The sequence below is a fragment of the Pristiophorus japonicus genome, chromosome 3, assembly GCF_044704955.1.
Source record: "Pristiophorus japonicus isolate sPriJap1 chromosome 3, sPriJap1.hap1, whole genome shotgun sequence".
Taxonomy (NCBI): Eukaryota; Metazoa; Chordata; class Chondrichthyes; family Pristiophoridae; genus Pristiophorus; species Pristiophorus japonicus.
In genome coordinates this window covers 269,738,231-269,763,999 of record NC_091979.1, presented here as the reverse complement: position 1 = coordinate 269,763,999, position 25,769 = coordinate 269,738,231, and the positions used below count along the sequence as shown (strand labels likewise).

At 46.4% G+C, this 25,769-nt stretch overlaps 1 protein-coding gene across 5 annotated transcripts in view; it reads right to left on the bottom strand.

Annotated features, from left to right (window-relative positions):
* Positions 1-19,594, bottom strand: part of LOC139260284 (scavenger receptor cysteine-rich domain-containing protein DMBT1-like) — a 280,342-nt gene extending 260,748 nt beyond the window's left edge. For 4 of the 5 annotated variants that reach the window (XM_070876707.1, XM_070876710.1, XM_070876708.1 and 1 more), the window contains exon 1: positions 19,311-19,594. Coding sequence is in view for 1 of the 5 variants with exons in the window: in XM_070876708.1 (XP_070732809.1) it covers positions 19,311-19,434 (124 nt within the window). In the remaining 4 variants the exon portion in view is untranslated. Of the gene's footprint in view, positions 1-12,156; positions 12,336-19,310 lie in introns of all 5 variants that reach the window. The other variant, XM_070876709.1, reaches the window with a different exon arrangement.
* Positions 19,595-25,769: the final 6,175 nt, after the last annotated feature.

Below are 25,769 nucleotides of genomic sequence, written 5' to 3'. Positions count from 1 at the left end.
AAAAGCATCCATAGTAACTAAAGTGACAATGGACTTGTATTTCACCAGCATTGTTGATGCATTACAGAATTGTTATATCTCAGATGATAATTAGAAATTTATATGATGAAATGGAATATTTTTATATAAATGTGCAATTGTTAAAAATGACTTTAAATTTGTCTTGGGTGTCAAGGTAGAAAACTGTTTAGTTAAGCATATGGGGCTCAATTTTCCCCCAGTGATTTGCGCTTTTTTTTGGCACACCGCTTTTTTTGGCATAAGTTAAAAATTTTAAGTTTCCCCAAGGAATGTGCGCCAGCGTAATTCAGTTAGTTACCATTTTTTTAAGTTAGTTTTTTTGCGTCATAGAGGGCATAACCTGATATCTGTGCCAGTTTTTGTCAATTATGTAAGTTTGCCCCCCAAAAAAATCTCCTGGGTCAGCGTATATGACCACTCCCGAACAACCTTCTGATGAGTTAAGACAAACCAGCGCGCATTGACAAAATTGGCACAGAAAGATGCCATTGTTTTTCAGCAAAGTTTTGGAGGGAGTCAAGAACAATTAAATATGCATAAAAGATTTTTTTTTACCTTATAACGCAGTAAAAGGAAGTTTGATGGAATTTTCTAAGTTTTCATTTTTTTTCAACTGACACGCCACCACCGAACATCTGCAAACAGGGCTCGAGGGTCGGAGTGTCGGCCGGCAGAATCGGTCCTGCGCCCGGACACAGGGCCTCGGGTGTAAAAGCCCGGGGGCAGGGGGTGGTGGGGGAAGCTGTGGAACACATACGGAAGGCATCAGAAGCCTGCACTGCGCATCAAATCAAACCCATATGGGAGGGGAGCTGTGGATGCCATATGGAAGGCATCAGAAGCCTGCACCACCCATCAAATCAAGCCCGGGTGGGTGGGGGGGGGAAAAGAGTGCTGAGGAAGGCATACAGAAGGCATCAGAAGCCTACACTATGCATCAACTGTAGCCCAGGGGGTTGGGGGGTGGGGTTTCCCGATCACTATGCCTGCTCAGACCTGGTTGTGGTCCATACAAACCATGTGGGGAGAGAGAACAAAGAATCTTGTCCTGCCTGCCTACCGTTTTGAGCTTCTTGCAAAGGTAAAATTTAAGCATGGGGGCAATACAGACAATGCCATACCTAGTGCAAGCCTTTTACATGATAGTGCTGCAGAGGACACAATTGATTGGACGTCATCGCATGAGGAACCTCAGAGCCCGTAGGGTGAAGGGCAGGAGGCCTTATCCACAGCGGGTATATCGAGACAGGCGTTCGTACCTACACCCGAGTGATGCAGACTGTGTCAGAAGGCTACGTTTCCGCAAAGAAATTGTAACTGAGATCTGAGAGTTAGTAAAAGCAGATCTGCAACCGAGAAGTGTCAAGAGGACTGCTTTGTCAGTTGAAGTGAAGGTTATAAGCTGCACGTTCATTCTATGCATCTGGATCGTTCCAGGCTACAATTGGGGATGTGTGCACCATTTCTCAACATGCAACATATATCTGCATTTGGCAGGTGATTGCTGCACTATATGGTGGGAGGAATGACTACATAAAATTCCCCATGACCGCCCAGGAAATGTGTGACAGGGCTGTGGGCTTCTCCAAGATTGCTGGCTTCCCAAATGTACAGGGTTGCATTGATTGTACTTGAGAGCACCTTTGGAGGATTCAGAGATGTACAGGAACAGAAAAGGCTTCCACTCCATGAATATGCAGCTCGTGTGTGACGACATGTATTGCATCATGTCAGTTGATGTAAGATACCCTGGGAGCACCCATGATGCGTTCATTCTACGCGAGAGCGCGAGAACTGCCATGTTTCAGCAGCAGCCAGAAGGGTACAGCCTTGCCACCTGGCTCATGTCGCCCCGACTTGTAAACCGGACGGAAGCTGACCGGGAATACAACATGTCGCACATTGCAATGCGCAGCATCATAGAGAGGACCGCTGGCATCTTGAACCAGCATTTCCAATGCCTGGACCATTCCGGAGGCTACTTGCAATACTCCCCTGAGATTGTCGGTCAGTTCACTGTTGTATGCTGCATGCTGCATAACTTAGCCATCATGAGGCAGCAGCAGCTGGTAGTAGAAGACCCACCTGAGGTGACAGTGGCTGATGATGATGAGGAAGATGCAGATGATGAGGAGGAGGAGGAGGAGGACGACAAGGAAGCCACGCAACTACCTAAACCCAGAGCACGACGGCGGAGGAGGACGGGCCGTCGTGCCCCTTTAACGATTGCTCGAGCCTTGTGCCAGCAGCTCATCCATGAACGCTTTGTTGCCTGAAGGCTCAGTGGCAACTATTCCACATGGACCATGTTTACTGTTTGGACCTGTTCCGTAATGTTGTGTTGATGGAATAATTGATGGAAATAATTCTTGTTTACTTCAAAAAGTTATGTTAATAATTTGTGTCGAACAAATAATGGAAATGATTCAGTTATAATTTAAATATATTTTATTCAAAAGTTTAACAAACATTTGTTTGTACTTCACTTAACTTTAATAAACATTCTTGTATCAAACTTTAAAGTTTTCACTTAAGATCACTTACAAACTCGAAGATCACTTACGAACTTTTACTAACTTGTAAATTTACATAACTTACAAAAAACTTTTAACATGAGAACAGTTACAACAGTAACAACAATAACAACAGCAGCAAAGAAAGGCTGCACCCATCTCTCCTCCACCTTATTCAAAGGGCGCAGCATTTCTTATCAAACTTATTCTTTCGAACATCTCGGGTAATGCGCCGGTAATATGGAAGGCCCGGCTTGGGCCTCTTCAGAGGCTGGTCTAGGGAGTGGCAGTTGATTCTGTCAATGAGCATGGGGTCTGAGTGTATTCCCTTATTGCAGCAGCTAACTCCAACATTCCCTTCCTCATGTGCCTTGACAAGTGTCTCAACTACCTCCAACATCCCCTCCCTCATGTTCACCGGCAGTTTCTCACCTACCTGTGACATGCCCTCCCTCATATTGAGCAAACGTGTGTCAACTACCTGCAATATTCCCACCCCCATGGTCAATGACAGTACATCAGTTACCTGCGATATTCCCTCCCTCACGTTCCCGGACAACGTTCTCATCTCTCATGAGTGTGTTACTTCTCCTGACAGTCCCAATACCTCAGCACCCACCCCACTGATGGTGTCCAGGAGTGATCGGTAAGGTCAATGCTCTCCGCACTCATTGCCATCATCCGAACCACATCTGTTAGATCCTGCACCTCAGGAGAGCATGGTCGAGCTCTCTTTCCCCTCCTCACCCTGGATGTGGCTCCAGCATCTCAGTGGGACCCGCAGCCTCGGACGGTGGGGCCCTGGGTGTGCCTTCCTGCATCCCACTGGAACCCGTAGCCTGGGACGGTGTGGCCCTGGGTGTGCCTCGCTGCATCCCACTGGGACCCACAGCCTTGGATGGTGGGAAACCATGGAATGTCCCATCACTCAAACCACTACTCAGAGAAGGGCCAAGTACCCCCTCCAAAGTGAGTACAACAGTGGGGACTTCATCCATCCCCTCCTCCTCACCCCCATGCTCTTGGTCTGGAAGGTGGGATTGGAAGATGTTTTCTTCAGGCTCGTCCTCATCTGAAACTTCTTCTGCATCGTCAGGGTTGGCCTCAAGTTCTGCAAAATATAACAGAACACAGACAAATGGTTAGCAGCAGAGGAGGGGGCAGAGTAGCATGAGTAGACACACACAGCGCAGGCAGCAGGCTGATTTGAAGGACCACAATGAATGATAGCACATTGCACCAACCAAAGCGTAGCTGACAGAGACATCCCCATGAACCGAATCTTGGTTAGCCAGCGCAGTACTTAACATTTAGCAAAGACAGACTGTGGAATTTGCAGGACTTATCCTCTCCCTCAAGTGTGGGCCCAGCTTGTGCAGTGGTGATTGCTTTTCTCCAGGCAGGACCCATCAAAGCAGCAACCCTCTCTTCCAAGGTTGTCAGTGGGTGCAGATTTGCCGGGCCTCCTGCTGTCCAAGTTCTTTCTCGTTTGTTGTGTGCCACTTTGCTCTGCAAAGATGAAAATATAGCTTTTTAGAGGGCATCTTTCTGCTGGGTGGGTCATATACAGATGGTCACATGTACAATTGCAATTCCTGTGAATAAATGAAAATATTACTTACACTAACTACTTGACCAAGGTCCTGCCACTTCTTTTTGCACTGGCCTCCAGACCTCGGGGTGGTCACCATTGCACAGTAATCTTCTGAAAGTTGGTTCCAGTATTTCTCCATTTCTTTGGGTGGAACTTTTATGTGACTTCTGCTGGTGTCCAGCTCCTGCCATCTGCCCTCAATCACAGTAACTAGTGCTTCCACTTCATCCTGTAAGAAATTCTTGGTCCTTGCGCCGCGTTGCATCTTGTATTGCAGCTCCGATTTTTCCTATGAGAATTAAAGTTCTTACACACAACTGGCTCTTTAAAAATAGCCGATTGCAGACCAGGAGCTGTACTGCGCATGCGCGCCCATAGGAATCATGTCAAAAACATCCTTTTTTTTCGCGCATGCGCAGAAGGGGCAGCATCGTTTTATCGGCGCAGACATTTGGTTCCACCCCTCTCCCGAGGCTAGAGGACAGGCTGCACGGAGCCAATTTAAAAAAGCAGAGCAGGGAAACTTGCCACATTTATTTATTGAGCAGTTGTGGTGTAACTCTGGCAATATGCCAAAAAACGGCTTTGGGTAAAATTGAGCCCATGAAGTGGAACAAGTGGGGCTAGGCTAACATTATAATAGCAATGCTTGAATTGTTAGTAAAGTGCATCTTTGAAATAAATGCTGTAGATGGTATGGTTCTTCACCTGGACTAAGACCTGGCTCGGTCAAGCCCGTGTTGTGTGCAACGGCCATCACACGTTAAAAAAAAATCCATGCACAGGCATCTTCCACCCTTCAAGATGTAGTTCTGGATCTGGAATACTAGGTCCTTCATTGAAACACCTGTGAACTCATCCGTTTTTGGCATGGAAGCAAGTCACCCTCGCTTCGAGGGACTGCCTATGATGATGATGATGATCTTCACCTCGGCATGATGGGATACTTGACCACGGGTATCTTTAGAGACAGCTAGCTCATTTAGAAGCTTGGGAAAATTACTCATCGTTATGTTCAGAACGAGACGATAGGGAGAATGAAGGCCAAATAGGAGTTGCCATGGGAATGGGAGGCTCAAGGCTTGGAGGAATTAAGATAACTCGATTGATGTGATACAAGCGTTGGAATAGTCTATATTGATTTATGACTGTCTCAAAAAACCCAAGTTACAGTAACTTGTGTACTATAAATGTATGCTGCAAACTTCGAGCGGGTGCGTCGAGGAGGCGGCCGATAAAAGTCCGGGGAGTCGGAGGCAGCGGGACTTCGAGCGGGTGCGTCGAGGAGGCGGCCGATAAAAGTCCGGGGAGTCGGAGGCAGCGGGACTTCGAGCGGGTGCGTCGAGGAGGCGGCCTATAAAAGTCCGGGGAGTCTGAGGCAGCGAGACTTCGAGCGGGTGCGTCGAGGAGGCAGCCTATAAAAGTCCGGGGAGTTGGAGAGGCCTACCGGTGCAGCTGCAGCAGGGAGGCAAAAAAGTAGAAAGAAATCGAAAGGTGACATCACAGCCAAGGGGGTAAGTGATTGGCTGGTGATTGGTAAGTAGTTTTTCTTTTTCTTTTCTATATCAGTAAGTAACCTTTTAGCATTGTTGTTGCCAAATTAAGTTAATCTAAGGGTTAAGTCATGGCAGGACAGCTCGGACACGTGTTGTGCTCCTCCTGTACTATGTGGAAAGTCAAGGACGCTTCTGGTGTCCCTGACGACTACGTGTGCGGGAAGTGTATCCGCCTCCAGCTCCTGACGGGCCGCATTGCGGCACTGCAGCTGCGGGTGGATGAACTCTGGAGCATCCACGATGCTGAGAATGACGTGAATAGCACATTTAGTGAGTTGGTTTTACCGCAGGTAAAGGATACATAGCCAGATAGGGGATGGGTGACCAACAGGAAGAGCAGTGAAAGGAAGATAGTGCAGGGGTCCCCTGCGGTCATCCCCCTGCAAAACAGATACACCGCTTTGGGTACTGTTGCAGGTGATGACTCATCAGGGGAGGGCAGCAGCAGCCAAGTTCATGGCACCGTGGGTGGCTCTGCTGCACAGGAGGGCAGGAAAAAGAGTGGGAGAGTTATAGTGGTAGGGGATTCTATTGTAAGGGGAATAGATAGGCGTTTCTGCGGCCACAAACGAGACTCCAGGATAGTATGTTGCCTCCCTGGTGCTAGGGTCAAGGATGTCTCAGAGCGGCTGTAGGACATTCTGAAAAGGGAGGGTGAACAGCTAGTTGTTGTCATGCATATAGGTATCAACGATATGGGTAAAAAAACAGGATGAGGTCCTATGAGACGAATTTAGGGAGCTAGGAGCTAAATTAAAAAGTAGGACCTCAAAAGTAGTAATCTCAGGATTGCTACCAGTGCCACGTGCTAGTCAGAGTAGGAATCACAAGATAGCTCAGATGAATACGTGGCTTGAGGAGTGGTGCAAGAGGGAGGGATTCAAATTGGAACCGGTTCTGGGGGAGGTGGGACCAGTACAAACCAGAAGGTCTGCACCTGGGCAGGACCGGAATCAATGTCCTAGGGGGAGTGTTTGCTAGTGCTGTTGCACAGGAGTTATGGCAGGGAGATGGGAACCTATGCAGGGAGACAGAGGGAAATAAAATGGAGACAGAAGCAAAAGACAGAAAGGAGAAGAGTAAAAGTGGAGGGCAGAGAAACTCAAGGCAAAAAACAAAAACAAAAAGGGCCACATTACAGCAAAACTCTAAAGGGGCAAAGTGTGTTAAAAGGCCAAGCCTGAAGGCTCTGTGCCTCAATGTGAGGAGTATTCGGAATAAGGTGGATGAATTAACTGCGCAGGTAGCAGTTAACGGATACGATGTGATTGGCATCACGGCGACATGGCTCCAGGGTGACCAAAGCTGGGAACTCAACATCCAGGGGTATTCAACATTTAGGAAGGATAGACAGAGAGGAAAAGGAGGCGGGGTGGCACTGCTGATTAAAGAGGAAATTAATGCAATAATAAGGAGGGACATTAGCCTGGATGATGTGGAATCGGTATGGGTGGAGCTGCAGAATACCAAAGGGCAGAAAAAGCTAGTGGGAGTTGTGTACAGACCACCAAACAAGTAGTAGTGAGGTTGGGGACAGCATCAAACAAGAAATAAGGGATGTGTGCAATAAAGGTACAGCAGTTATCGTGGGCGACTTTAATCTACATATTGATTGGGCTAACCTAACTGGTAGCAAAGCGGTGGAGGAGGATTTCCTGGAGTGTATTAGGGATGGTTTTCTGGACCAATATGTCGAGGAATCAACTAGACAGCTGGCCATCCTAGACTGGGTGATGTGTAATGAGAAGGGACTAATTAGCAATCTTGTTGTGCGAGGCCCCTTGAGGAAGAGTGACCATAATATGGTAGAATTCTTTATTAAGATGGAGAGTGACACAGTTAATTCGGAAACTAGGGTCCTGAACTTAAGGAAAGGTAACTTCGACGGTATGAGGCGTGAATTGGCTAGAATAGACTGGCAAAGGATACTTAAAGGGTTGACGGTGGATAGGCAATGGCAAACATTTAAAGATCACATGGATGAACTTCAACAATTGTACATCCCTATCTGGAGTAAAAATAAAATGGGGAAGGTGGCTCAACCGTGGCTAACAAGGGAAATTAAGGATAGTGTTAAATCCAAGGAAGAGGCATATAAATTGGCCAGAAAAAGCAGCAAACCTGAGGACTGGGAGAAATTTAGAATTCAGCATTGGAAGGTTTAATTAAGAGGGGGGAAAATAGAGTACAAGAGGAAGCTTGCCGGGAATTTAAAAACTGACTGCAAAAGCTTCTTTGGATATGTGAAGAGGAAAAGATTAGTGATTAGTGAAGTAGGTCCCTTGCAGTCGGATTCAGGTGAATTTATAATGGGGAACAAAGAAATGGCAGACCAACTGAACAAATACTTTGGTTGTGTCTTCACGAAGGAAGGCACAAATAACCTTCCGAATGTCTAGTGGGTCTAGTGAGAAGGAGGAACAGAAAGATATCCTTATTAATCAGGAACTTGTGTTAGGGAAATTGATGGAATTGAAGGCCGATAAATCCCCAGGGCCTGATAGTCTGCATCCCAGAGTACTTAAGGAAGTGGCCCTAGAAATAGGGGATGCATTGGTGATCATTTTCCAACAGACTATCGACTCTGGATCAGTTCCTATGGACCGGAGGATAGCTAATGTAACCCCACTTTTTAAAAAAGTAGGGAGAGAGAAAACAGGTAGTTATAGACTGATTAGCCTGACAGCAGTAGTGGGGAAAATGTTGGAATCAATCATAGCAGCGCATTTAGAAAGCAGTGACAGGATCGGTCCAAGTCAGCATGGATTTATGAAAGGGAAATTATGCTTGACGAATCTTCTGGAATTTTTTGAGGATGTAACAGCAGAGTGGACAAGGGAGAACCAGTGGATGTGGTGTATTTGGACTTTCAAAAGGCTTTTGACAAGGTCTCGCACAAGAGATTGGTGTGCAAAATCAAAGCACATGGTATTGGGGGTAATGTACTGACGTGGATAGTAAGCTGGTTGGCAGACAGGAAGCAGAGTGTCAGGATTAACGGGTCCTTTTCAGAATGGCAGGCAGTGACTAGTGGAGTGCCACAAGACTCGGTGCTGGGACCCCAGCTCTTTACAATATACATTAACGATTTAGATGAAGGAATTGAGCGTAATATCTCCAAGTTTGCAGATGACACTAAAACTGGGTGAGCTGTGAGGAGGACGCCAAGAGGCTGCAGGATGACTTGGACAGGTTAGGTGAGTGGGCAAATGCATGGCAGATGCAATATAATGTGGATAAATGTGAGGTTATCCATTTTGGGGGCAAAAACACGAAGGCAGAATATTATCTGAATGGCGGCAGATTAGGAAAAGGGGAGGTACAGCGAGACCTGGGTGTCATGGTTCATCAGTCTTTGAAAGTTGGCATGCAGGTACAGCAGGCGGTGAAGAAGGCAAATGGTATGTTGGCCTTCATAGCTAGGGGATTTGAGTCTAGGAGCAGGAAGGTCTTACTGCAGTTGTACAGGGCCTTGGTGAGGCCCCACCTGGTATATTGTGTTCAGTTTTGGTCGTCTAATCTGAGGAAGGACGTTCTTGCTATTGAGGGAGTGCAGCAAAGGTTCACCAGACTGATTCCTGGGATGGCAGGACTGACATACGAGGAGAGACTGGATCGACTGGGCCTGTATTCACTGGAGTTTAGAAGGATGAGAGGGGATCTCATAGAAACATATAAAATTCTGACAGGACTGGACAGGTTAGATGCAGGAAGAATGTTCCCGATGTTGGGGAAGTCCAGAACCAGGGGACATAGTCTAAGGGTAAGGGGTAAGCCACTTAGGACTGAGGTGAGGAAGAACTTCTTCACTCAGAGTTGTTAACCTATGGAATTCCCTACCGCAGAGAGTTGTTGATGCCAGTTCATTGGATATATTCAAGAGGGAGTTAGATATGGCCCTTGCGGCTAAAGGGATCAAGGGGTATGGAGAGAAAGCTGGAACGGGGTACTGAAGGAATGATCAGCCATGATCTTATTGAATGGTGGCGCAGGCTCGAAAGGCCGGATGGCCTACTCCTGCACCTATTTTCTATGTTTCTAAGTTTCATATTCAAGTGGAGAACAAGAACTGGCTATTTTGGTGTGCGTAAAGATTTCCCAGGAAAACTATATGAATGACAATTATTGAGAAGACAGACAATGTCTTAGCCCATATAAAACGATGTAAAATTATATTGGTATGATGAGAAAAGGGAAGTGATGGTGCTCATTGGGCAACTTGAAATTATTCAAATTCCCTTATTGCAACTGTTAAAAATGAACAGGGAACCCTCTATTAATAGTGGCTAATAATCAATCACTTTATACAAGTTTTACTTGAGATTACTTTACAATGAATCATTTTGCGAATGAACTAGATGGTTCTTTAAATTGTTGTCTCCTCCTTACCTGTTAGAAGAAGCAAAAAACACTATAATTGTGCTAACTAGGTTTACCTCCTTCCTTAATGTGGATCACAAATTATTAGGTAAAATACTTACAAAATTAAAATTAGAATTACGAACGTGTTCTGCTTTCCATTCACAATGACAGACAATTCTGTAATTTTACTTTGACTTGAGTGCAGGGTTTCTCAGTAACTGTTTTTTTTTCTCCTGGACGCAAAAGAAAGGTTTTTCTCCACTGTACTTCACAGAAAGTTGGCTGGATCCACCAGTTATAAAATGACTTGTACGTGCAGATATCCATATTGGTTACTTAACGGAATTCAATTTCATTTTTCATTAGTCCCAAGGAACTAGATATGTAAGCGCTCATTCTTCATTACTATTTATTCTGGCATTGAAAGTTTCATTGGAAATCAGTAGAATTCTCCAAGATACTGAGGAACAACATGAGAGAAACCAGATAGACAGAACTGCATAATATGCCGAGGATTAGTTATTGTCAAATTCAACAACTAGTGATTGGCCTCCCAATTCAAAACCAGCCAACCCTCTGTGGCAGACTTGGTAATCTGATACCTCAGCCAGGCAGGCCCACAGTATTACAATACACTGTTGATGATTGAAAAGCCAGCCTAGCACAATAATGGAACCTGGAGCATTGGACCCGTCACTGGAGGCTGGAATTTATTCGATTCAACTCCAAATAACCCTGGCAATCAAAGCAGCAATGAGTGATGGCCACCTTTGTGTGTGGCTGCATCAAGCTGTGCACCGACTCCCGGTACACAAACACCAAGTGTCACTACGTTCTGAGATTCTACCTGTCCCCGGTGTTGCGAAGGATGGGTCTGGCCACGCTGCCGCGAAACGCCCCCACCAGTTGCACCATGCCTGTCCACCTGTCCTTCGTGGAAAAGTTTTTCAGAAAAACCCCCTTGACCACAAGGCCATAAAGCAGTGGTCGGCACGCAACGTCCTGGACACCCTACGAAAGGAGAGGGTGGACCCTGTTGGGTAGTTCCCCGAGCAGACTGTCAAACTCGTCTGGCAGAACATCTCATCGCCAGAGCTTTCACACAAGCACCAAGACCTAGCTTGGTTGGTGGTGAGGAGGGCCCTACCCGTCAGATCCTTCAAGCACAGCCGGGGTTTCAGAGACACGGCACTCTGCCCCCGAGTTGGCTGTGGTGCGGACGAGACAGTCATCCATCTCCTTTGGGATTGCCCCTTTGCAAGGCAGGTCTGGATGGAGATGCAGTGGTTGCTGTCGAGGTTCATCCCAAGCAGCTCCGTAACACAGGACTCTGTGCTCTACGGGCTGTTCCCAGGGACACACACCGAGACAGACATCATCTGCTGCTGGAGGGCCATCAACTCGGTGAAAGGCGCACTTTGGTCTTGCTGAAACTTGCTGGTCTTCCAGAGCAAGGAGAAGTCCACGTCTGCATGTTGCAGACTGGCGCAATCCAAGATCCAGGAGTACGTGCTGAGGGATGCATTAAAAATTGGTACAGTCGTCGCAAAGGCACGGTGGGGAAGAGCCACAGTTTAAAGCCCTTCCGCCACGATAAACCCAGGGGCTGGAATCAGTATAAAACTCCCCTCGGGCTGTACTTGTAAACTTTCTGTATACCTAGAGCACCGTGATCTGAAAAAACCTATGCAGTGCCATGTATAATGCAAGTTCTGTTTAGTAATGTATGTCGCAAAGAAATGTAACTGGACCCTCATTCATTCCGTGTACCGTATAGTGTCACTAGTAAATGAATTTGATGACTGTATTACAATGTATCCTGGATTATACTGAAATGTACCTCGAAATGTAAAGCAAGCAAATGAATTGAACGGAACTGCTGTCAGCATCCAAATGTATTGCATGGAATTGCTGACCGCATCCAAATGTACTGAACTGTCTTCCAATGTATTGTGCAAATTTGTTATATGAATAAAGTATATTTTGAAATTTTTAAAAAAGCAATGAGGAGGGCGGTCCTGGACAAGCAGTGGGAGGTTACACATGTTCTGCGCTGGTTCACTTTTAACTGGTTATATATATTTTACAAATATTTTTCATTCTAACTTACCTTTAGAACTTTGGGAGTCTAAAACCAGGAAAGTCAGAGCTGCACTGCCAGGGCTCCTCATTATAAAATGCTGCCCACCACAATCTCTCACATTCTTCCTCGCAGTTTGCTATGCTCTCTAATTTGGTAGTAGCAGCATACTTTGAAATCATTCCTTTTGCGCCTCTGATCAAATCATTCTATAAATGGAAAGCAAGAGAGATTCCAGTACCGATATCTGGGGCAGATCACGACCCATATCCTACCAACTAAAATACATCTATTTACCTTTACTCTTTCTCAGTTGGACACTGACGATTACATGGCACTTTTCAAAGAGCAGGGAGCTGATCTTTTGACCAACATTCTTCTATCAACAAATACCAGCAAAAACAGATTAACAGGTCATTCATCTTATTGCTATTTGTGGAACATTGACGGAATAGAATAACTGTTTGAGTTTCTCGACATAATGGCCTGAAAATGGCGCAGCCCCGAGCTGCACGCCTGTTCTTCGCGCCTAAAAGTGCACAGGAAAAAAACTGTTTAATTCTCCAGCTCCTCGGAGCTCGAACTCAGCTTGGCGCGGCGCGCACATCACAGCGGGGGGCGGAGCCAGACACTCGCGCCGATTCTCTAAGCAGTGGGGGGCGGGTCTAATTCAAATGAGCCAACGTCGTGCCGGCAACCCTGCGCGTGCGCATTGGAGCTTGCGCGCACGCGCAGTGTGAAACAAACATTGGCACTTGGCCATTTTTAAAGGGACTGGAGAAAAAGTGAAGATTTGTCTCTTGGACCCCTGGAAAGGCTTGTAATTTGATTTTTGTGATATTGTTGTGTGTGAGGGAGTGCTTTTAGCAGCACTGTTGAATAAACCACCTGCTGAAATCAGTGAGTTCAGCTTTTCACTGCTAAACTTGCAGAACCGGTGCTGCATTGGTGCATGCAAATTAAGGACTGTGTGTTTTGAGAAATAAGAGTGCCAATTCAACTTTGCAATGGATCAACGTCCACGAAGAACAAAGAATTTCTTGCATGAGGAAGTAGAGATATTAGTCAACATAATTGAGCAGAGATGGCAGGAGCTTGATACCAGCAACAGAGGTCGCATAAAAGTGCCACCAAAAGAAATGAATAAACGGTGGAACCAAGTTGCAGAAGATTACTGCACAGTGGTGCATATCATGAGATCTGGAAGCCAGTGTAAAAAGAAATGGCATGACCTTGGTCAAGTAGTTAGTGCAAGTAATATTTCCCATTTTTAATTTAATCGTAATTGTAACCTGGCTATCTGTATGCCCCATCTTGCAGACTGACACACTCTGTAAAAAGTTATATTTTACTCTTTGCAGAAGAAATTGGCCCACAACAAAAGGGAGGCAACTTGGACAGGAGGAGGCATGCCCAATCTGCAACAACTGACACCCTTGGAACAAAGGGTAGCTGCTATGATGAGTCGTACATGGAGAAAAGCAATCAGTACAGCACAAGCTGGACCCGCACGCGAGGAAGAGAGTAAGTCCTGAAAATGCATCGTGGCCCTTTAAATCAACCTGCTGCCTAACCTGCTATTTGTGAGAGTACTCATGCCACCCATCCAGCCCCCTCCCTTGCTGTTAAACATTTGACTGTTCTGATGTATTTTTCAGGACATGATGATGATGATGATGATGCTGCTGCCAACCCTGAGGATCCTGAGGGTACAGAACAAAAACCAGTACAACTAGCTGCAGACGAACCAGACTGGATGATGGCACCGATGACTGAAATGTCTGCAGGGGAGAGCTTCCAAATTAATGTTTATGAGCCCCCATCAAGGGGCATCAGAGTTTCAACCCCTAGCATAGGTCTTGGTTCCACCTTCCATGGTTTTGCTTCCGATGTTGCGGGTCCCAGTGGTGCTGCTGGTATAATGCAGCATTCTACAGTCAGTGCACTACCATCCGAGTCTGCGCCTCCCTCTCGCATAGGTTCTGGTTCCACCTACTATGGTTTTGATTCCAACGCTGCAGGTCCCAGTGCTGCTGCTTCCGATATCATGGAGCAGTTTACACCCATTCGTCCAACATCCCAGCCCATAGCTCGCACTCGAGTGCTGTCGTCTGGAACACCGAGCTCCCCAACATCCCAGCCCGAGCCTCTCTCTCTAGTACTGCCGTCTGCAACACAGAGCGTCCCAGTCCCAGCCCGCGCCTCCGTGTAGTGGTGCCGCTTGCAACACAGAGCGTCCCACCGTCCGTGCCCGCGCCTCCCAGTGTCGTGGTGCCACGAGGCAGACCCAGGCAGAGGAGGAGATTGGAGACACGTTCTCCTGAGATGCAACGTGCAACAGATGCGGATCAGGTTGTGACATTGGGTATGGAGACCAATGAGTTTACCCGATCACTCATCGGTGGCGTCGGTGCAGTGGATGAAGAGTTGACGGTCCCGACGGGAGAAATAGCAGTAATGACACGGGAACTTAGAGAGGGAATGTCCGAGGGAGTGCAATCGACGGCACAGGCCGTCAGGGAGGGCATGCAAATGACGGCACAGGCCATCAGGGAGGGCATGCAAGTGTCGGCACAAGCTGTCAGGGAGGGCCTGGTTGAGGTAGCTGCTGCAATAAGGGCATACAGCCCAGCCAATCAAATGACACCCCCATGAGGAAGTGAACATTTACTGAGATATGGATGAGACATGGTTGCAGCCTTTCTTTGCTGCTTTTGTTCTTGTTCTTGATGTAGCTGTAGTAGCGTTTTTCAAATTGAAATTGTTTTGTAAGTTTTGTAACTTTACAACTTATAAGTGATCTTATGGGTTTTAAGTGATCTTATAGTATTTTTTTGTATCTTATTTAATTTTGCATCTAAAAATTGATCTTGAAGTTTAAGTGATCTTAGAGTGTAAAATTTTTCACCTAGAAATTATTTTGTAACTTTTGTAACTTTACAAGTTTTTAAGTGATCTTCAAGAGTCATATTAAAAAATATAGTTTGATACAACAAATATTTTATTACAGTGACGTTAACTTTTCAATAAAATATTTTTTCATTAAAACTGTTTCATGTTCCATTAACACAACACAACGTAGGAACAACTGCAAAGAATAAACATGTCCATGCGCAAAAGTGGTCGCAGAGCCCTCAGTCATCAGTAGTTGAAGCATTCACGGATGAGCTGCTGGCGCAAGGCTCGAGCAATCGTTAAAGGGGTACGATGGACGGCCCTCCTCCGACCTCGTGCTCCGGCATCAGGCACTTGCATGCTTTTCTGATCGTCGTTATCATCCACATCCTGGTCTTCCGTAATACTATCATCATGCACTGGACCCTCACGTAGGTCTTCTGGTTCCACTACCAGCTCCTGTTGCCTCATGATGGCCAAGTTATGAAGCATGCAGCACACAACAGTGAAGTGACCGACAATCTGAGGAGAGTATAGCAACTGTCCTCCGGAATGGTCCAGGCATCAGAATCGCTGTTTCAATATGCCAATGGTCCTCTCAATGATGCTGCGCGTCGCAATGTGCGCCATGTTGTATTGACGGTCAGCTTCTATCTGTGTCATGCGTAGGAGCGTCATGAGCCAGGTGGTCAGGCCGTGCCCTTTGTCTCCCAGTAGCCAGCTCTGCCCTTCTGGCTGCTGCGGAAACATGTCAGATAGAACGCTGTCACGTAGGATGAACGCATCGTGGGTGCTGCCAGGGTATCTCGCATTGACTGACATGATGCACTGCTTGTCGTCACACACGAGCTGCACATTGATAAGAGTGGAAACCTTTCCTATTTCGGTATTGCTCAGAATCCTCCACAGGTGCTCGCAAGGCTATGTGGGTACAATCAATGCAGCCCTGTACCTTTGGGAAGCCGGCAATCCTGAAGAAGCCCATAGCCCACATGGATCGCTTGTGCGGTCATTGGGAAATTGATTAAGTAATTCCTTCGCGCATACAGTGCAGCCGTGACCTGGTAAATGCAGGGATGTATTGCACGTTGAGAGATGGCACACACATCTCCAATTGTAGCCTGAAACGATCCCGAGGCATAGAAAGAAAGTGCAGCTGTTACCTTCACTGCAACAGACAGGGCAGTTGGCGTTCTGCTTCTGGGCTGCAAATCTGCTCTCACCATATCACAGATCTCAGTGACAACTTCTCTGCGAAAACGCAGCCTTTTCACACAATCAGCCTCGCTCATGTCCAGGTACGAGCGCCTGGCTCGATATTGTCGATGTGGGTAAGGTCTCCTGCCCATCAACCTACGGGCTACGACGTTCCTGGTGCGGTGAGCTCTAATCAATTCTCTCCTATGCAGTGAATTGATGGCGAACCATTGCATAATACGTGGTGTTGACAATGCAGCACCCATTCTGCAAATTTAAATATAAAACTGTCGATGTGGCTGCCTCTCCCTGTCCAAATGGCCTCAGTCCCCCTCACAGCTCGAAGGCTGCTTGATTGCTGTGTCTTTGCCTGCTGTCCAGTCACTGACGATGCCCCTATCCCGTGGTCAAATGGCCTCAGTCCCCTCACAGCTCGAAGGCTGCTGCTGTATCTTCGGCTGCCGTCGAGCCACTGACGCCGCCCCTATCGCATGGCCGAATGGCCTCAACCCCCTTGGAAAGCTGCGTGCGTCGGTGTTGATTCTTCGGCTGCTGGCCAGCCACTAACGGAATGAAGGCCTGCCTGAAGCACCGCAGCTCAGCTCGAAGGCTGCTTGCTGCCGCTGTTGGGGCTGCCGTTGAGACACTGACGCCACACCCCTACCTGTCGCCAACATGAAAGGCCTGCCTGAAGCACAGCAGCTCGAAGGCTGCTGCTGTTTCACACAGGTAGGAACATGGATTATTTAATCTTTTCTTTGCTTATAATTTTTTATTCAGGTTGGATTTATTTGTATAATATTTGTATAAGTATGACTAAGGATTGATTGTAGAATTTAATGACTTCCCTTCCCCCCCTTGTTCCCTATGCCTAATTTGTAACCTACGCCTGATTTTCTAAAGTGTAGACAAGGTTTTTTCGAACGTACAAAAATCTTCACTTACTCCATTCTAAGTTAGTTTGGAGTAAGTTTTCACAGGCGTAAGTGGCCGGACACGCCCCCTTTTGAAAAAAAAATTCTGTTCCAAAGTGAAACTGTTCTAACTGACTAGAACTGGAGCAAACTAAATGCCAAGAATTCAAATTTCTAAGATACTCCGTTCTAAACCAGTTGCTCCAAAAAAACAGGAGCAACTCAGGCCGAAACTTGGCCCCAATAAGTCACTGCACTTCAAAAGTGTGAACTACTTTCAGCTGTTTCAATGGCAAAGTGATTATGTAAATGTAAGTCTGAAGTTCCATTTTACTCCGTCATAACACCAACAGGAGTCTGGCAAACATCAGAAATGGCAGTAACAAAGCTGCACCAGGATCCTGCTGTTTTCATGAGTCTCTGAGTGTCCCCATAAGTGATGAGGCCTTCACCTACCCATTACAAGGCCACTGACATCAGGAGGTGGCCCCACAGGCAAAGCTGGGAACAGGAACTCACTGCCCTATAAGTTCCCATTTCCCTGGCTTAGTCAGGAGCCAGTGCAGGAGTGGAGGCTGGTACAAGGCACTCCAGCCTCCAGATGAATAAAAGCAAGGCCCACTCAAGAGAGGATGGGCCCAGGCAAGGAGGGTGTCTTGGGCCCCAAAGACATGGCCATAATATTTTAGAAAATATTTATTGGATTGGGCCACTTCCAAGGGGGCAAATGAAGAGATTTGGGGGGACCAAATGGGAGATTGCTCGTATGAAGGCTCAGGTGAAGGCTTGGGTCTGGGAAACCCTTCAGTCCTTAAATGGCAGGAGGGCATGGGAGAGGGCTCTCTACGAGCATGCCAGTCTCATGCAAATAAGGTGCCCTCCCACAAACACTGTCAACTCTGGTGGGCTCGGCACGGAGGTGCATGGGTGGGCACAATCCAAGCACACTGTTGGGTTCGTAGCCTGCAAACTTTAGCATCTCACAGCTCTCAAAGTTTACAAGGGTAACAGAAATCCAACAAGCCTTTTTGTTAAAGCAACTCATTTCCTCAGAAGAAAGAAACTTTGAACAACAATTATAGGATCAGCTTGTTTTAAATCTTACTTCAGATCAAAGTTCAAGTCCCTTTGCGAGTTATTATATATTTAAGAAAGATTCAATTAATTTTATATTTTTGAATTTTTTTTTATTCATCAGGCTAATTGTAGGCAGTTATAGAAAATGAAATACTTAGTACTTTTTATACATAAATCACGTAGAACACAGGTCAGATTCAGAATAATGTTCCCTCCACTTTGGTCCAGTATTTCCTCTGTGCACATTTGTAATAAAATAGTAAACATGTTCTTTTACAGATGTGTTTACAATTTCACGACACATCACACAAAAGAAAGCTTTTCCCAAATGCCTAAACCACAACTTCATCTAAGCATCCCCTCCTGCACCAGTGTTTATTTTTTAGTGAGTGTGAAACATTTTGATGTCTCCGAGTGCAATTTCCAATTAAGCAGCAACCTGTTTATAATTATGGTCAGATTTGTGCTGCGGACTCATAATTTAGGACTCCAATAATCAGCCAAGAGAAGAGACTCTCGGGCCATCGTTCTGCTGTGTTATACATTCTTCCAGAATTGAACTCAAATGCAGGACACTTTTGAAAATTAATTGTATTTACATTTTTTTTCCAGGAGCTTTCTATCTTCCAGCTAAGCCCTGAAAAATCTCCATGTACACGCCACTTCACTCTGGATTAGACCTACCCAGCTGTTCACCTCACATGTTGATTATCCTTTACTGTGAAGAATGTCCCATCGGTCTTAAATTTGCATTTTGCTATTTTGAACATATGCTTTTGTCCTAATGCTATGATTTACTTTGAAGTTTTCCAAATATACCTTTTCTGCATTGTTTGCCATTTTGCTGGTTAAATGTCTCAGCAGCCTATTTTCAAGGCTAAAAAAAAGCCCAAGCTTTTCCAATCGTTTCTCTTAACTCAGTCCGCTGATGTTCGAGATCAATCTGAGGACTCTTCTTTGAGCTGTCTCCAAGGCTTATATAGCGTCTAGAGTTAGACACAGTACTCAGTGTACACTGCACTATAAAACATAATTTCGCGTGTTTGCGTGAAGCATTTTGACATAAAGATTACAATATAAATGCAAGAAAACATTACTCACTGCACCACAGATTGAGCAGCATATCTGTACATTGTCCTACTGTCAAAGAAACTTGTTTGAAATTGTTCTTGTGGTGCCAGGAAGAGCAAGTGTGGATAATCTGGGCCGTAATCGCCCCGAGCATCCTCCCTCCACAATCATGACGCCCTCACCCTTGCCGAACGTATCTTGCTCCAAGGTGCCCGATTTTGCGACTGCCTGAATTGCATCGGGATCCCCATTTGGCGCTCACTGCTTTCGGCCCGGACCTCAAACTGACTCCCGCCTTTCTGTCCAGCAACGGCCCGACTGCCGGCGCGCGCCTCTCTGCCGTTGGCTCAAAAGTTTAAATTGGCCGCGTGACTGTAAGGTGCACCTTGAAAAGTATTCCTGACTGGAGATCTTCCCAAGGGCTCAGTAGTTGGTGGTGTGGTATTAAGCTGTATGAAACAAGAGTATGCAGATTCATTCCCAGGTGTGCAATAAATTACCTCATAGTAGAAACACAAAAATTGACTTCAGTATCCCTGGTCTGGGAAGAAGAGAGAAAATCGCCCAGTTACTGTTCAGTGTTCCCCGTTCGAAAAGCCATGCACGTAACGTACTGGCAGGCTCAACTGTTGAGATTCCCAAACATGCCGATTGGTATCAGGGTTACGGGCATATGTGTAACTACACAACTAGTTTTAGAGGAGAACATTAGAAAAGAATAAAAGTGCAGATAGCGCCTTTCACGACCTCAGGATGTCTCAAAGTGCTGTGCAGCCAATCAAGTACTTTTTTAAGTGTAGTCACAGCCAGTTGTCGTGGTGCACATTGGTACCAACGACATAGGTAAAAAAAGGGATGAGGTCCTACGAAACGAATTTAAGGAGCTAGGAGCTAAATTAAAAAGTAGGACCTCAAAAGTAGTAATCTCGGGATTGCTACCAGTGCCACGTGATAGTCAGAGTAGGAATCGCAGGATAGCGCAGATGAATACATGGCTTGAGCAGTGGTGCAGCAGGGAGGGATTCAAATTCCTGGGGCATTGGGACCGGTTCTGGGGGAAGGTGGGACCAGTACAAACCGGACGGTCTGCACCTGGGCAGGACCGGAACCAATGTCCTAGGGGGAGTGTTTGCTAGTGCTGTTGGGGAGGATTTAAACTAATATGGCAGGGGGATGGGAACCAATGCAGGGAGACAGAGGGAAACAAAAAGGAGACAAAAGCAAAAGACAGAAAGGAGATGAGGAAAAGTGGAGGGCAGAGAAACCCAAGGCAAAGAACAAAAAGGGCCACTGTACAGCAAAATTCTAAAAGGACAAAGGGTGTTAATAAAACAAGCCTGAAGGCTTTGTGTCTTAATGCAAGGAGTATCCGCAATAAGGTGGATGAATTAATTGTGCAAATAGATGTTAACAAATATGATGTGATTGGGATTACGGAGACGTGGCTCCAGGATGATCAGGGCTGGGAACTCAACATTCAGGGGTATTCAACATTCAGGAAGGATAGAATAAAAGGAAAAGGAGGTGGGGTAGCATTGCTGGTTAAAGAGGAGATTAATGCAATAGTTAGGAAAGACATTAGCTTGGATGATGTGGAATCTATATGGGTAGAGCTGCAGAACACCAAAGGGCAAAAAACGTTAGTAGGAGTTGTGTACAGACCTCCAAACAGTAATAGGGATGTTGGGGAGGGCATCAAACAGGAAATTAGGGGTGCATGCAATAAAGGTGTAGCAGTTATAATGGGTGACTTTAATATGCACATAGATTGGGCTAGCCAAACTGGAAGCAATACGGTGGAGGAGGATTTCCTGGAGTGCATAAGGGATGGTTTTCTAGACCAATATGTTGAGGAACCAACTAGGGGGGAGGCCATCTTAGACTGGGTGTTGTGTAATGAGAGAGGATTAATTAGCAATCTCATTGTGCGAGGCCCCTTGGGGAAGAGTGACCATAATATGGTGGAATTCTGCATTAGGATGGAGAATGAAACAGTAATTTCAGAGACCATGGTCCAGAACTTAAAGAAGGGTAACTTTGAAGGTATGAGGCGTGAATTGGCTAGGATAGATTGGCGAATGATACTTAGGGGGTTGACTGTGGATGGGCAATGGCAGACATTTAGAGACCGCATGGATGAATTACAACAATTATACATTCCTGTCTGGCGTAAAAATAAAAAAGGGAAGGCGGCTCAACCGTGGCTATCTAGGGAAATCAGGGATAGTATTAAAGCCAAGGAAGTGGCATACAAATTGGCCAGAAATAGCAGCGAACCTGGGGACTGGGAGAAATTTAGAACTCAGCAGAGGAGGACAAAGGGTTTGATTAGGGCAGGGAAAATGGAGTACGAGAAGAAGCTTGCAGGGAACATTAAGGCGGATTGCAAAAGTTTCTATAGGTATGTAAAGAGAAAAAGGTTGGTGAAGTCAAACGTAGGTCCCCTGCAGTCAGAATCAGGGGAAGTCATAACGGGGAACAAAGAAATGGCAGACCAATTGAATAAGTACTTTGGTTCGGTATTCACTAAGGAGGATACAAACAACCTTCCGGATATAAAAGGGGTCAGAGGGTCTAGTAAGGAGGGGGAACTGAGGGAAATCTTTATTAGTCGGGAAATTGTGTTGGGGAAATTGATGGGATTGAAGGCCGATAAATCCCCAGGGCCTGATGGACTGCATCCTAGAGTACTTAAGGAGGTGGCCTTGGAAATAGCGGATGCATTGACAGTCATTTTCCAACATTCCATTGACTCTGGATCAGTTCCTATGGAGTGGAGGGTAGCCAATGTAACCCCACTTTTTAAAAAAGGAGGGAGAGAGAAAACAGGGAATTATAGACCGGTCAGCCTGACCTCAGTAGTGGGTAAAATGATGGAATCAATTATTAAGGATGTCATAGCAGTGCATCTGGAAAATGGTGACATGATAGGTCCAAGTCAGCATGGATTTGTGAAAGGGAAATCATGCTTGACAAATCTTCTGGAATTTTTTGAGGATGTTTCCAGTAAAGTGGACAAAGGAGAACCAGTTGATGTGGTATATTTGGACTTTCAGAAGGCTTTCGACAAGGTCCCACACAAGAGATTAATGTGCAAAGTTAAAGCACATGGGATTGGGGGTAGTGTGCTGACGTGGATTGAGAACTGGTTGTCAGACAGGAAGCAAAGAGTAGGAGTAAACGGGTACTTTTCAGAATGGCAGGCAGTGACTAGTGGAGTGCCGCAAGGTTCTGTGCTGGGGCCCCAGCTGTTTACATTGTACATTAATGATTTAGACGAGGGGATTAAATGCAGTATCTCCAAATTTGCGGATGATACTAAGTTGGGTGGCAGTGTGAGCTGCGAGGAGGATGCTATTAGGCTGCAGAGTGACTTGGATAGGTTAGGTGAGTGGGCAAATGCATGGCAGATGAAGTATAATGTGGATAAATGTGAGGTTATCCACTTTGGTGGTAAAAACAGAGAGACAGACTATTATCTGAATGGTGACAGATTAGGAAAAGGGAAGGTGCAACGAGACCTGGGTGTCATGGTACATCAGTCATTGAAGGTTAGCATGCAGGTACAGCAGGCGGTTAAGAAAGCAAATGGCATGTTGGCCTTCATAGCGAGGGGATTTGAATACAGGGGCAGGGAGGTGTTGCTACAGTTGTACAGGGCCTTGGTGAGGCCACACCTGGAGTATTGTGTACAGTTTTGGTCTCCTAACTTGAGGAAGAACATTCTTGCTATTGAGGGAGTGCAGCGAAGGTTCACCAGACTGATTCCCGGGATGGCGGGACTGACCTATCAAGAAAGATTGGATCAACTGGGCTTGTATTCACTGGAGTTCAGAAGAATGAGAGGGGACCTCATAGAAACGTTTAAAATTCTGACGGGTTTAGACAGGTTAGATGCAGAAAGAATGTTCCCAATGTTGGGGAAGTCCAGAACCAGGGGTCACAGTCTGAGGATAAGGGGTAAGCCATTTAGGACCGAGATGAGGAGAAACTTCTTCACCCAGAGAGTGGTGAACCTGTGGAATTCTCTACCACAGAAAGTAGTTGAGGCCAATTCACTAAATATATTCAAAAGGGAGTTAGATGAAGTCCTTACTACTCGGGGGATCAAGGGTTATGGCGAGAAAGCAGGAAGGGGGTACTGAAGTTTCATGTTCAGCCATGAACTCATTGAATGGCGGTGCAGGCTAGAAGGGCTGAATGGCCTGCTCCTGCACCTATTTTCTATGTTTCTATGTTTCTATGTTGTAATGTAGGAAACACGACAGCCAAATTATGCACAACAAGGCCCCACAAACAGTAATGAGGTAATGACCAGATAATCTGTTGTAAGTGTTGGTTGAGGGCTACATATTGGATCCCAAACTACATCTTGAAGGGTGGAAGATGCCTGTGCGTGGATTTTTTTAAGGTGTGGTGGCCGTTGCACCCCAGCCACCACACGGGCTTGACAGAGCTAGGTCTTGGTCCAATGGCAAGGATTAACCAAGACGAGTGGAGACCAGCTTTGCTGCATGGACCTAGTGCGCACACATATCGCAGTGTGGGTTGGCCTGTGCTGCCCCTGGGCCCTCACCTCTTCTGGGCCTTGAACTCTCGCCCCGACCTCGCCGCTCCTGCTGTACCTGCCCGCACTGCAGTCAGCCGTCGCCCTCCTGTAGCAGCACGCGATATGTGTGAGCACTAGGTCCGTGCAGCACTAGGTCCGTGCATCCTTGTCACTGGACCAAGACCTAGCTCTGTCAAGCCCGTGTGGTGGCTGGGGTGCAACGGCCACCACACCTTAAAAAAATCCACGCACAGGTATCTTCCACCCTTCAAGATGTAGTTCGGGATCCGGAATATTAGGTCCTTCATTGAAACACCTGTGAACTCATCCCTTTTTGGCGTGGAAGCAAGTCATCCTCACTTCGAGGGACTGCTTATGATGATGATAATGACATATTGGCCAGGACAGTAGGGAGAACTTTGCTGCTCTTCCTTGAACAGTACCATGGGATATTTTACATCTACCTGAGAGGCCAGCTGAACATCTCATCCGAAAGATGACATTTCCAATAGTGCAGTACTCCTTCAGTATTTCACTGGTGTGCCAGCCGAAATTATGTGTTCAAGTCTCTGGTCTGGGATTCACAACCTCCTGACTCATAGAGATGAGAGTGATACCACTGAGCCAAGGCTGACACCAAAAGAAAAAAAATCCTGATGTTTAAAAAAATTATGAAGTATGAGAGATAACTTAATCCACATCGTAAAAAGTAATTTCAGGTTGAGCCCCGTGATCCCATCGTGATGAGATATGGTCATTGTTATGTATGCAAACCTCACCAATGTGTAAGACTTGCCATTAGGGGGCACACCTGTGGGAAATCTATGGGTCACCTGTGCACCCTGGGGCAAGCAGGTATAAAAGGCAATCCGCCATGCTGCTGCCTCACTTTGGAGTTAGATTAAAGAGATCAAGGACACAATGGTTTGAGCTTACAATACAGTCTCGTGGAGTTATTTTAAACTTAGCAACTGGCGACGAGTTACAGATCACGAACTTTCACGCGGTAATGGCTGCTGTTGGTATTCTTGAGAGATTTGTTGAGGATGATGATTGGGAAGCCTGCATTGAGCCTCTCGACCAGTACTTCATGGCCAACGAGCTGGACACGGGTGAGACGGTGGTCAAGCGCAGGGCGATTCTCCTCACCGTATGTGGGTCTTCGATATATGGCCTCGTCAAAAATCTGCTGGCACCAGTCAAACCAACGAACAAGACTTGCATAGAGCTGTGTAAGCTGGTTCGAGAACAACTCAAGCCGAAGGAGAGCATCCTAATGGCCAGGTATCGATTTTACACGCACCATCACTCTGAAGGCCAGAACGTGGCGAGCTTTGTCGCCGACCTAAGACGCCTTGCAGGACAGTGCGAATTTGCCGGATCTTTGAGGGAAATGTTGCGGGACTTTTTCATGCTTGGAATTGGCCACGAGATCATTCTTCGCAAACTGCTGTCTGCCGAATCCCTAGATCTGAGCAAGGCCATCACGATAGCCCAGGCTTGCATATCCACGAGCGACAACACGAAACAGCTACCTTCACAGCATCGAAGCTCGCTGGCAAGTACTGTGCATAAAATAATGCCTTCAGCAGGCAGAACTGTACATGGTAGGGCCTACACGACCGCAGAGGCCAGGCCTAGGGTGACTCAGAGGCCGCTGTGGGGTGTGAATGCATATCCATTAACACTATGCGGGCGCTGCGGGGGCAGTCATAGAGCCCATCAATGTCGATTCAAGCACTATGTGTGCAAGGGCTGTGGAACAATGAGGCACCTCCAGCGAATGTGCAAACGACCTCTGACTCACTAAGTGGCAGAGTCAGCAGAGGACGACCGATCCAGCGCAGCTCACACTGAACGAACAGGAGAGGCAACTCAACCGGAGGATGAAGAGGAAGTGTATGGGGTACACACCTTCACCACCAAAAGCCCTCCGATAA